Source organism: Macrobrachium nipponense, chromosome 44 (assembly GCF_015104395.2).
Source record: "Macrobrachium nipponense isolate FS-2020 chromosome 44, ASM1510439v2, whole genome shotgun sequence".
NCBI classification, from domain to species: domain Eukaryota; kingdom Metazoa; phylum Arthropoda; class Malacostraca; order Decapoda; family Palaemonidae; genus Macrobrachium; species Macrobrachium nipponense.
The window spans coordinates 50,567,491-50,580,091 of record NC_087221.1 but is presented as its reverse complement, the minus strand read 5'-3'; the positions used below and the strand labels follow the sequence as shown (position 1 = coordinate 50,580,091).

Sequence of the window (12,601 nt, the reverse complement as noted above, 5' to 3'; positions counted from 1 at the left end):
ATATATATATATATATATATATATATATATATATATATATATATATATATATATATATATATATATATATATATACTATATATATATATATATATATATATATATATATATATATATATATATATATATATATATATATATATATATTTATATATATATATATATATATATATATATATATATATATATATATATATATATATATATATTATATATATATATATATATATATAGTATATATATATATATATATATATATATATATATATTTATATATATATATATATATATATATATATATATATATATATATATATATATATATATATATATTTATTTATATATTTTATGTGGCCTTTGCCGATCAGAGTTGATCTCACCCATGGGGCATCCTTGCCAACGGAGCTTCATAGGACAGGGGTTTTAGTTTTACCATGGGTGGGCCCTTCCCCTTCCTCAGCTCCGTCAGCTAGCCAAGTAGATAGAATCCTCAGCCATATGACCATAGATCATGTGACGCCTGCCAGCCTGTGAAGGACTTCCAGATCAATTCGCTGCCATCGATGGAAAACAGGAGATTTCTTGACAGTCCAAAATCCAGGCAATTCTCTGCTCATTGTTGATGAAATTCACTCCTTTGCTACAGACTGGAAGCTTCCAATCTCTAAGTTGTACGACGTTGGAATGCAGCGCCTCCTGACGGTGTCCTTCGAGCTCTAAGTCCCTCTGCCACACTGGGATCAAATATTTTGCATATGTAAAAGGCATTGAACTTACGGGTTTTTACGCCGCGCCAGAGGTTGCCACAGTAGTATATGCAAGTATTGGATCCATTATGCATTGCATAACCCATATTTTGCATATATAAAAGGCATTGAACTTACGGGTTTTTACGCCGCGCCAAGAGGTTGCCAACAGTAATATATGCAAGTATTGGATCCATTATGCATTGCATAACCCATATTTTGCATATGTAAAAGGCATTGAACTTACGGGTTTTTACGCCGCGCCAGAGGTTGCCACGGTAGTATATGCAAAAAATGGGATTTATTTTGCAATGCACAGCCCAATTCATATATAAAGTAGTCGGCATGAAACTTACGGGTTCTTACGCCGCGCCAGTGGTTGCCTTCCACCCATATGTGATTGGGCATTGATACCCATTTCAGAGGGTATCGTGTGGCAGGAGGAGGGGCGCTCGACGGGCCCAGCAGCCGCTGCAGTCTCTCGATCGCGCAGAGATGCTTCCAAAACTTTATCCAGGAGTGAATTCCATCACAAAACTGAGCTGCCTCTTCGTCCCAACTTCGAAGAGGTCGTGCTTTCTTCTTCCTTCTGCTGGCAAACTACGTCTTCCTAAAAGTGCCTGGTTCTTAAGTGACGTAGTTGCCCTTGTAGAGATTTCTTACCATTGCAGCATCTCGCTCCAGTCTTCGGAGGTTAGCTGCAGATTTCGTCCTCAGCTTCTGATGTATTTGTTCTCTACTTATAGGCTTCGTCACTGAATTAAGTTTAGCCGGGGCTTTTGAGTGTCTCCTGTTAGCAGCTGAACGTCGTTGCGACGTTCTGATCTGGAGAATCCCTTCCTCGATGTCGTCCATTTGTCGGTAGAGGGCTTTGCAGTTGACCTGGGGCTTCCTCAGACATCGAGGTTTAGCCTGAGAACTTTCCTTTCCAACTTTCCTCTCTGATCCAGGCTGTTTTTTCGGCGCCACTTTGATCAAATTCTTCTCTTTATAGACAGTGTCCTTTGCTTTGCTAATCATATCGAGCCTTTTCATGTCCAAGAGTCCGATTTTCGTATCCTGGGCCAAGGCCTCTTCTTGGAGTTTTTCAAGTTCCAAGATGGCCTCCATCTTTTCAAACTCCATTGTCTCAAGTTTCTCCTTCGTCTCAGCCAGCTCGAATTCAAGTTGGACTACCTTCCTCGTCATTTCATTGATCTTTCCATTGGCCCTTTGTGCTACAATACTTTCGATTCCTTTTATCAAACAGAGGACGTCATTTTGCTTCAGAGAGAGCTCATTCTCCAGGCGGAGGATCTCTCTGTCCCTCTGGAGGTTGTGGGCTTTAACATCCTCCAACTCCCTCCTTTTGTCAGCTAATTCTTTCCTGCATAGTTCGAGCTGCTTAAAATTTTCTTGGGCCATCTTTTTCTCAACGGTAAGGACTTGCAATTGATTTTCCAAACCATTCCTCTGGAAGAACAGGTCCTCGCTTTCCTTCTGCAGACTTTCAATGTTATTCTGCTTCCTTCTATTATCTTCTCGCAATTTCTTCAAGTCTTCATTTTTCTTGAGTAGTTCATTTTTCATTTCGGTTAGACTGTTTTCCTTCTGGTGCAGATCTCGACGCAACGTCTCCTTTTCCATGTCGAGAACTGCGACCGTGTTTTCCAAAATGATGAGGGAGGAGTCTTTGTCCTCGTTCTCTCTTCTTAGCTTCTCTGTCTCCTGCGCCTTGAGCGTTATCTCGCTTCTGAGCTCTTCCATTTCGGCTGGCATTGAGAGGAGTTGCCTATCCTTCTCATGATTGAGACGTTCCAGTTCAGTTATATTGCGTGCCAGCTTCGTTCCTTCTTCAGTCAGGACCTCTACCTTTTTACTTAGTTCGTCTGCTAATCGAACCTTCTCTTCGAGCTCTTCCTGAAGCCTCGAGATGATTGCGTTTGTCTGGATTGCTCCCTGGGTCGGTTGGTTGGGTAAATGCGATGTCTTTTCACAAGCTAAACTAGAGATATCTTCACTAGCCGATTTTTCGTCTTCTTCACAGTCTTGCTCATCGTCATTCATATCGTCTTGCATATCTTCATTCATACTGTCGTCCATATCATCATTCAAATGCTTGTCCTCTTCAGTTATGGCCAGCGACGGACAGTTTTCCAGAGCCATAAAATCATTGAAGAAACGGACAATACCGATGCAGAATCCAAGAAGTATGAATACTTCAATGGACAGCACAACAAGATTGACATAGACAGCTTTCTCGCGGGGGAATCCGGCCGCGAAGGTAATGCACTGGTTAAGCACGAATGAAAACAAACTTAGAAACATCTTAGCTTGATGCAGACCAACTCTATTTGCTTTAACCCTCGATTTCAAAACCGACACATGAGTGACGCGTCAGGAATCCGGAGCCATTGTGGTCTCCGCCGAAGCTGCTTCTGTCTCCTGTCTTCAAGGATTCCTGAGGATTCCTTGGAGCTGATTATGTCCAGTGAGTGGGAATATTCAGAACAATTAGAGTCCCGGAATCCCCGAAGACTGGAGACAGAAGCAGCTTCGGCGGAGACCACAATGGCTCCGGATTCCTGACGCGTCACTCATGTGTCGGTTTTGAAATCGAGGGTTAAAGCAAATAGAGTTGGTCTGCATCAAGCTAAGATGTTTCTAAGTTTGCTTTATTCGTGCTTAACCAGTGCATTACCTTCGCGGCCGGATTCCCGCGAGATAGCTGTCTATGTCAATCTTGTTGTGCTGTCCATTGAAGTATTCATACTTCTTGGATTCTGCATCGGTATTGTCCGTTTCTTCAATGATTTTATGGCTCTGGAAAACTGTCCGTCGCTGGCCATAACTGAAGAGGACAAGCATTTGAATGATGATATGGACGACAGTATGAATGAAGATATGCAAGATATTATGAATGACGATGAGCAAGACTGTGAAGAAGACGAAAAATCGGCTAGTGAAGATGTCTCTAGTTTAGCTTGTGAAGAAGACATCGCATTTAAACCAGCCAAACGACCCAGGGAGCAATCCAGATAAACGCAATCATCTCAACGCTTCAGGAGGAGCTCGAAGAGAAGGTTCGATAGCAGACGAACTAAGTAAAAAGGTAGAGGTCCTGACTGAAGAAGGAACGAAGCTGGCACGCAATATAACTGAACTGGAACGTCTCAATCATGAGAAGGATAGGCAACTCCTCTCAATGCCAGCCGAAATGGAAGAGCTCAGAAGCGAGATAACGCTCAAGGCGCAGGAGACAGAGAAGCTAAGAAGAGAGAACGAGGACAAAGACTCCTCCCTCATCATTTTGGAAAACACGGTCGCAGTTCTCGACATGGAAAAGGAGACGTTGCGTCGAGATCTGCAGCAGAAGGAAAACAGTCTAACCGAAACGAAAAATGAACTACTCAAGAAAAATGAAGACTTGAAGAAATTGCGAGAAGATAATAGAAGGAAGCAGAATAGCATTGAAAGTCTGCAGAAAGAAAGCGAGGACCTGATCTTCCAGAGGAATGGTTTGGAAAATCAATTGCAAGTCCTTACCGTTGAGAAAAAGATGGCCCAAGAAAATTTTAAGCAGCTCGAACTATGCAGGAAAGAATTAGCTGACAAAAGGAGGGAGTTGGAGGATGTTAAAGCCCACAACCTCCAGAGGAACAGAGAGATCCTCCGCCTGGAGAATGAGCTCTCTCTGAAGCAAAATGACGTCCTCTGTTTGATAAAAGGAATCGAAAGTATTGTAGCACAAAGGGCCAATGGAAAGATCAATGAAATGACGAGGAAGGTAGTCCAACTGAATTCGAGCTGGCTGAGACGAAGGAGAAACTTGAGACAATGGAGTTTGAAAAAGATGGAGGCCATCTTGGAACTTGAAAAACTCCAAGAAGAGGCCTTGGCCCAGGATACGAAAATCGGACTCTTGGACATGAAAAGGCTCGATATGATTAGCAAAGCAAAGGACACTGTCTGTAAAGAGAAGAATTTGATCAAAATGGCGCCGAAAAAACAGCCTGGATCAGAGAGGAAAGTTGGAAAGGAAAGTTCTCAGGCTAAACCTCGATGTCTGAGGAAGCCCCAGGTCAACTGCAAAGCCCTCTACCGACAAATGGACGACATCGAGGAAGGGATTCTCCAGATCAGAGCGTCGCAACGACGTTCAGCTGCTAACAGGAGACACTCAAAAGCCCCGGCTAAACTTAATTCAGTGACGAAGCCTATAAGTAGAGAACAAATACATCAGAAGCTGAGGACGGAATCTGCAGCTAACCTCCGAAGACTGGAGCGAGATGCTGCAATGGTAAGAAATCTCTACAAGGGCAACTACGTCACTTAAGAACCAGGCACTTTTAGGAAGACGTAGTTTGCCAGCAGAAGGAAGAAGAAAGCACGACCTCTTCGAAGTTGGGACGAAGAGGCAGCTCAGTTTTGTGATGGAATTCACTCCTGGATAAAGTTGTGGAAGCATCTCTGCGCGATCGAGAGACTGCAGCGGCTGCTGGGCCCGTCGAGCGCCCCTCCTCCCTGCCACACGATACCCTCTGAAATGGGTATCAATGCCAATCACATATGGGTGGAAGCACCACTGGCGCGGTAAGAACCCGTAAGTTTTCATGCCGACTACTTTATATATGAATTGGGCTGTGCATTGCAAAATAAATCCCATTTTTTGCATATACTACTGTGGCAACCTCTGGCGCGGCGTAAAAACCCGTAAGTTCAATGCCTTTTATATATGCAAAATATGGGTTATGCAATGCATAATGGATCCAACACTTGCATATACTACTGTGGCAACCTCTGGCGCGGCGTAAAAACCCGTAAGTTCAATGCCTTTTATATATGCAAAATATGGGTTATGCAATGCATAATGGATCCAATACTTGCATATACTACTGTGGCAACCTCTGGCGCGGCGTAAAAACCCGTAAGTTCAATGCCTTTTATATATGCAAAATATTGGTTATGCAATGCATAATGGATTGAATACTTGCATATACTACTGTGGCAACCTCTGGCACGGCGTAAAAACCCGTAAGTTCAATGCCTTTTACATATGCAAAATATTTGATCATCCCATTATGGCAGAGGGACTTAGAGCTCGAAGGACACCGTCAGGAGGCGCTGCATTCCAACGTCGTACAACTTAGAGATTGGAAGCTTCCAGTCTGTAGCAAAGGAGTGAATTTCATCAACAATGAGCAGAGAATTGCCTGGATTTTGGATCTGCCAAGAAATCTCCTGTTTTCCATCGATGGCAGCGAATTGATCTGGAAGTCCTTCACAGGCTGGCAGGCGTCACATGAACTAGGGTCATATGGCTGAGGATTCTATCTACTTGGCTAGCTGACAGAGCTAAGGAAGGGGAAGGGCCCACCCATGGTAAAACTAAAACCCCTGTCCTATGAAGCTCCGTTGGCAAGGATGCCCCATGGGTGAGATCAACTCTGATCGGCAAAGGCCACATAAAATATATAATTTATATATATATGTATATATATATATATATATATATATATATATATATTATTATATTATTATTATATATTATAATATTCTATATATATATATATATATATATATATTATACATATATATACTTATATATTATATATATATATACATATATACATATATATATATAATATACATATATATATCTATATTATATATTATATATATATGTGACTAATTTTGTTGCTTTTGTATATAAGCCTACTGTTTTTTGAAATCCATCCTATGTAGTAAAACTAAATGTAATTACTTCGAAGTAAACAAGTTACAAAGTGATTTTGTGGGTTTCTTTTTCAATTATTCTTATAATTATATATATATATATATATATATTATATGGGGATACAATCCACAATAAAGTAAAATCCTTCTGTAGTTTAAAATGTATATTTCTGTACAGGATTAAAGCTTTCGACCATCTGCTGCGAACAAGACTAACAGCTGATGGTCGAAAGCTTTAATCCTGTACAAGAAATATATATTTTAAACTACATAAGGATTTTACTTCATTGTGGATTGTATCCCCATATATATATATATATATATATATATATATATATATATATATATATATATATATATATATATAATATAATGATAATAATTGAAAAAGAACCCCACAAAATCACTTTGTAACTTGTTTACTTCTATGTAATTACATTTAGTTTTACTACATAGGATGGATTTCAAAAACAGTAGGCTTATATACAAAAGCAACAAAATTAGTCACAGGAGGGTAGTAGAAGGTGCACTCATCAGAGAGATTAAAGTAATAGAGGGAAACAAAGGTTCTACCTCAGAAGATCCCATAAGCCGAGCTTTGATATTAAAAAGAGGCTAAGATTGACCCTGCTGACCTTGAGATTAGGTTTCCTGCCCAACAGACTTTTGGTGACCACACCCTACCTCAAGGATTAATCAGCTCAGGATATCAGAGCGACAAGAGGGGATTGGCAACTCTCATGGAAACCAGAACAGCCATCACATAAATGACAGCTCAACGAGAAGTTCCAGAAGACTGCTGGGCCTTGACCCAGGCTAACATCCCAAACATCTCTTGAAAATGGGCCACAGATAGGGCCTGAAAGTACTCGAATGTGTAGTAAAACTAAATGTAAATACTTAGAAGTAAACAAGTTACAAAGTGATTTTGTGGGTTTCTTTTTCAATTTTCAGAAGAAAACTGAAAGAAGTTTTTGTTTGGTTCACGGGTAAGCCAGCCAGAATTTGCCCGTCAGCCCCTGGCCCGGAGCACGCCGACCAGCCCCGCTCGTGTGGACAGACCTTTAGTCAGCGGTTAAATCTTTTCACAGTACTTAATGACAATGGACATCGAAGTAGCACAACAGGGATTGCATAACATGTAATTTGATAACACGCAATTCGATGTTTTAATTCGGAAACATAATTTTTTTTTTTTTTGCTCACAAGGAGTAGTCGATTAACATTTCCATTAATTTATTAAAACACAAAATTCCTATTCTTAAAGAAATCTCTTGTCCTATTATTAAGTTTTTAATCAATAATGGAGACTATTTTGAATTTGTAATCGGCTACTGTAAACTGTCTAAGCCCATGAATTTTTATTCCGAAATATATCTTATAATTTTATCGCGTTTTAAATAGAATTATGAATTAGGTTCTTAAAAGAGTAAAAGTAATAACGGAAAGGTTGAGTAAAATACTTAAGTTACCCACGTCAAATTAACAACTGCTGGTCCCATTTTCTTTACTTCGTGAAGACCCTTGTCAACCTTTTTTTTTTAGTTGAAAATGCTACGTTTCTCGTCATATTAGTTTTATGGTGTATATATAACTATTATGAATAAAAGAGAACGTATCTATTAGCTCTATACATTTATGTAGTCAGATAATTGTTTTTAAGATTTAATTTTAACGTGGCCTTATTGGAGAAGTAGATGCGAAATTTTAGGTTAGTTCATATTTCCGATAATTCTAAGTATGTCGCTAATAATGCAAGAAACGCATAAATTATGCAGCTTTTTGGCTCTTGTTGAGAAGCTTTTGTTTGTAAAATTTATTCGGACAGTCTTCTTAAGTATAACTCTCTCTCTCTCTCTCTCTCGCTCGGAACCGCGTGAAATATGGCAGATTGACAATCCATTAAAGGATATAAGGTTACGGCAAACTGTCAGTAGTGTTGCTATATACTTACGTTACGATCGTCTGGATTCTGTATACCTAAACGTTGCATGGGCCTAATATAAACTGTATGAGAATCACTGCGGCTGAGTATGAACAGGGAATGTAATTGCTAGGATGTTTGGATTTCATCTACAGGCCTTCAGTGTATTTCGTTTAGAACGATTGGTGTTGGTGTTATGCAATTTACGAACTGTAACGGAACCCTTGATATAGTGGGTAATTTTTGGCTTTTTTTGTGGGGGGTAGGGGGTTAATTTTGGTTCACATACGCAGAAACGTTTTGTCTAGTCATTGGTACACTTGAGAATTACTGTTGCCTGCGGATGGAGTCGTAATGGTACGTTATACTATGTTTAGTTCGTAGCTCTACGTTTCTTTCTTAAATGGTTGTATTTGAAATCTCATTACACAGACGAAGAGAAGCGGTTTGGTGGTCCCTTTGTAAGGCGAATGTGTATTTCGGTCCGATCTGGCTTTCTTTCTGGGGGGAGAAGAAGTAAGGGATAGTCAGGGCAGTAGTCTTACAAGTCTCTTCCCTTTTACCCGACTCAATCCCGGACATGGAATGGAACGAAACATGGAGGAGGCATCTTGTGGACACTTGCGCGCCTAGTCTGCTTTTGAGCGGGCTTCAGGTGTCGCGGGTAATAGATCGTTATGAATCTGCTAATGGGGTGGATGGTGTCCCCCTGCCCTCCCCCATTTTCTTTGTTAAAACTGATTAATAACGTTGCTAAAATGTAGAAACATTATTATTATTTTCCCAACTGGTTGTGTAAGCCAATTTGCTCAGTTTACTTCATGGCAATTATTATCTCAAGTAACATAAACCTTCAAAAAATCTTCACACCGTTCTGTGTCTTTATTCACAATCATTGCTTTATTGTTTGTAAGATTTTTAATAATGTTTCAGAAGAGAAGGACAAGGAAAGCATTCAAGGGCCTAGTAACTTTGCTAGTTTCGTAAGAAGAAAATTAGTGTAGTCATCTGTTACTAGGTGGGACATGGGAAGGCCTTGGTGGGCTTTCCTTCTCCTCCTCTTTTTCATGATTTTGAAAGTACTACTTACATACACATTCATGGCACATTTGTCTTAAAGTAGCATTACTTCTACACACTTCGAATGTCTAGAGGGGCAAAGAAAAAGAGGTATTTCGTCATCCAGTACGTCATATTCGATGCAGGGAGAGCTCTACTACTAGGGTGGCCACTTCAAAATTCCCAAAAAGAAGGACAATGATTTTTTTTTTTTTGCCAACACCAATTTTTTACCTAAATTTAACATGATTATTGAGGGGTTGAAATATGATGTATAATATATATATATATATATATATATATCTATATATAGATATAATATATATATATATATAATCTATCTAATCTATATCTAATATTATATGTGTGTGTATATATAAATGAGCGTTTATTTGTCAAATAGTATAAGAATAAGGAACTGAAATTAATTAATGCTCAATTTTATTAATGATGGGACAATTTAGTACATAATAGTAATAAGAAAATAAAAATAACTTGGGTAAAAAAATTGACATTATTTTAGAATCTAAATAAATTATCAATCTAACGTTTGTACTTTGCCCCTTTCCTTGCCATATTTAAGAGGTTTCTATTTGCCAAAAAGTTTTTGTACATAACAGGGCATTCTTCTGTAAAGTTGTTACAAATTTGGAGCTCTGCTTGACCGAGTCCACTTGCAGACGATTTCTCTCATTTGTCCAAGCTGAAGTCATCATTGAGAAAACCCGTTCTGTGTGAGCATTGCTGCATGGAAAGAGAAAATATAAGCACTACCTTCTTCAGATTTGTAAAAGGGACCTCACATTTACTGAACAGCTTGAGATAACGTCCCTCACTGTTGCTATCTTTCATCTCAGGAGTATTGATAATAGCCTCCACAATCCCATACTCTTTATATAATTCATGTCTATTTCTTGAATGTTACAAGCCTTGACTGTGTCACAGAATTCTTCAAAAGGTATTGCTCTTGTTAGACTTAATTTTGACACTTTGTTATGAAAGTTGTCTTCAGAGAAGTCATACCTTTCACTTAAGTACTTTATAGCTCTTTCATAGAAAGCAATGAAGTCTGTTTTATATTTCGTCGACAAATCGGGTGTAAGTTGCCTAAGCTTGTTGTTTACTGCAAAGTCAAAAAAACGATCATTTGCTCTTCTATCAAGTTTGCTTTTCAGTTCAGACATTAACTTGAATACTGAAGTTATGCCGAATGTCTTGGCTTCTGTCTTTCAATTGTGCTGAGAAACAATTTAAGAGTGTGACTAGGAAGAAATAGATCTCAGAGGATTCACAGGTATTTCCTTCATCTCCAAAGCACTTCCATAGTACTTTAGGGCACTCCTCTTCACCTATATGCTCTGGAAATAACTTTTTAGAACTTCCCAACACTTAAGTATTCTATCAATAGCTGGCAAGAGAGAACGCCATCTAGTCACAACATGCTGCAATAGATTGCAATTGGCAACCTCATCCTCCACAAATTCACAGAATTCCTTCAACTGTGCTGTTCTTTTAGCTGAAATGCTAAAATAGCTGTAAACTTTTAGCACAATATTTTCAACATCAATATCCATTTTGGCTGTAGCTAATTTGTTGTATTGTGCAAAATATGAGCCGGACAGTTTGCAGCAATAACGTTCTTTTGAGCCATTTTAATTTTCTGATAAACACTGTTGTGTTTTCCATAGTTAACACTTGCATTACTCCAAAGGTGTTTCGTACAGAATACGGTGCTAGAATATTTTCACACAAAGCTTTTGTTTTAGTTTTCCCACACGTTACTCCCTTCACTATCAATGAGTCACTATAAATTTCTTTGTCATCTTTTACTCCACAATCAACACTTCTGTATGATTGATGATGCTTCACAGCATGATACACTTTACACAATTCTGCAGCCATTATTTTATCATCTTGAGATGATCGAGATGAGCAGAAATATGATAACACTGATGATGTGCCACCACTACGAGTGTTAGTTGTAAGTTCATCTGAGGCAGCATGTCGTTCAATTGCAATTTTTCCCGTGCCACCGATATCCATATCACAATGGCATACTGTGCAAAGTGCATAATAATCACCTTTTCTGCTTTTAGAAATCAATCCAAATTCCGTGGTCCATTCATAGTTAAATGTAGTCTTTCTTTTTGGCATTTCTTTAGGGTATTCAATAAAGCGAGAAATAGTCAACCAAATCTCACTTCAACATTCAGCAGAATGACATCTCTGATTTTTTAGACCGACACAAAAAGCAGGACATTATTATTGTCCTTCTTAAGGCAAAGCAGGACAGAGGACAGAATGCTAAAAAAACAGGACTCCTGCTTAAAGCAGGACGTCTGGCCACCCTATCTACTACTAGAGGTCTCAAAAACTGGCTCAATTTTGCGCCGATTGGTTGAAGGAAACTTTTTTCTTTTTGCTCTGGCGGTGAATACGTTGTTGGGAGTTTTTAGAAAATGGGGTCTATAAAAACCATTTTCTGTCGTGACTTGGCTTTGTATGCATACTGACATTGAGTTTGGTTGTGCTGAAACCTGCACCAAATGGACTTTTCAGTCTTCTGCAATAAATGATTTGAGTTTATTTCGTTATTTTGTTCCAACCCGATTTTATTGACTTCAGTTATAGGCCTTAATCCGTTAGAAGAGGAAGGGGGGGAGGGGAGGGGAGGGGCGCTTTGGGAGAATACTCGGTATTATGGACGTGGGTTGAGGGGAAAATAAGTTTACATACAAATTTCTATGTAAAATATATATATATATTGTGATTTTAGTAAAACAAATGAATGCTCTATGTATTTTTATTTTTCCAAAATTGATATTACATGAACTTGTGTGGTAGCAGTTATGGAGTTCCATTTGACAACGTCTGTGAGAGAGAGAGAGAGAGAGAGAGAGGGTGTAATTGCTGTATGGATAGTTAACGACTGTATTGGCTGTTAGTGAGTTCTGGCTGGGTTGGGTTCTGCTGGTAAAGATCAGAGTTCTGTGTTATTAGTGAGTTTTTTCAGTCAGTCTTTGGTGAAAACTGAAAGCTGGTTTCAGTAGTGTTGACAGCAGTTATTGGAGGAATTGAGTCAGTTGAGTTTTGTGTGTTATTGATTTGTTTTATTGATTTGTTGTGAGTTGATATTGGTTGCTTAGAAGTTGTTGTG

At 38.9% G+C, this 12,601-nt stretch overlaps 1 protein-coding gene across 1 annotated transcript; it reads left to right on the top strand.

Annotated features, from left to right (window-relative positions):
* Positions 1–3,942: 3,942 nt before the first annotated feature.
* Positions 3,943–5,061, top strand: LOC135203998 (uncharacterized). The gene has a single exon (XM_064233922.1). The coding sequence runs from the start codon at positions 3,943–3,945 to the stop codon at positions 5,059–5,061; it is 1,119 nt and encodes a 372-aa protein (XP_064089992.1).
* The last annotated feature ends 7,540 nt before the right edge of the window (positions 5,062–12,601 follow it).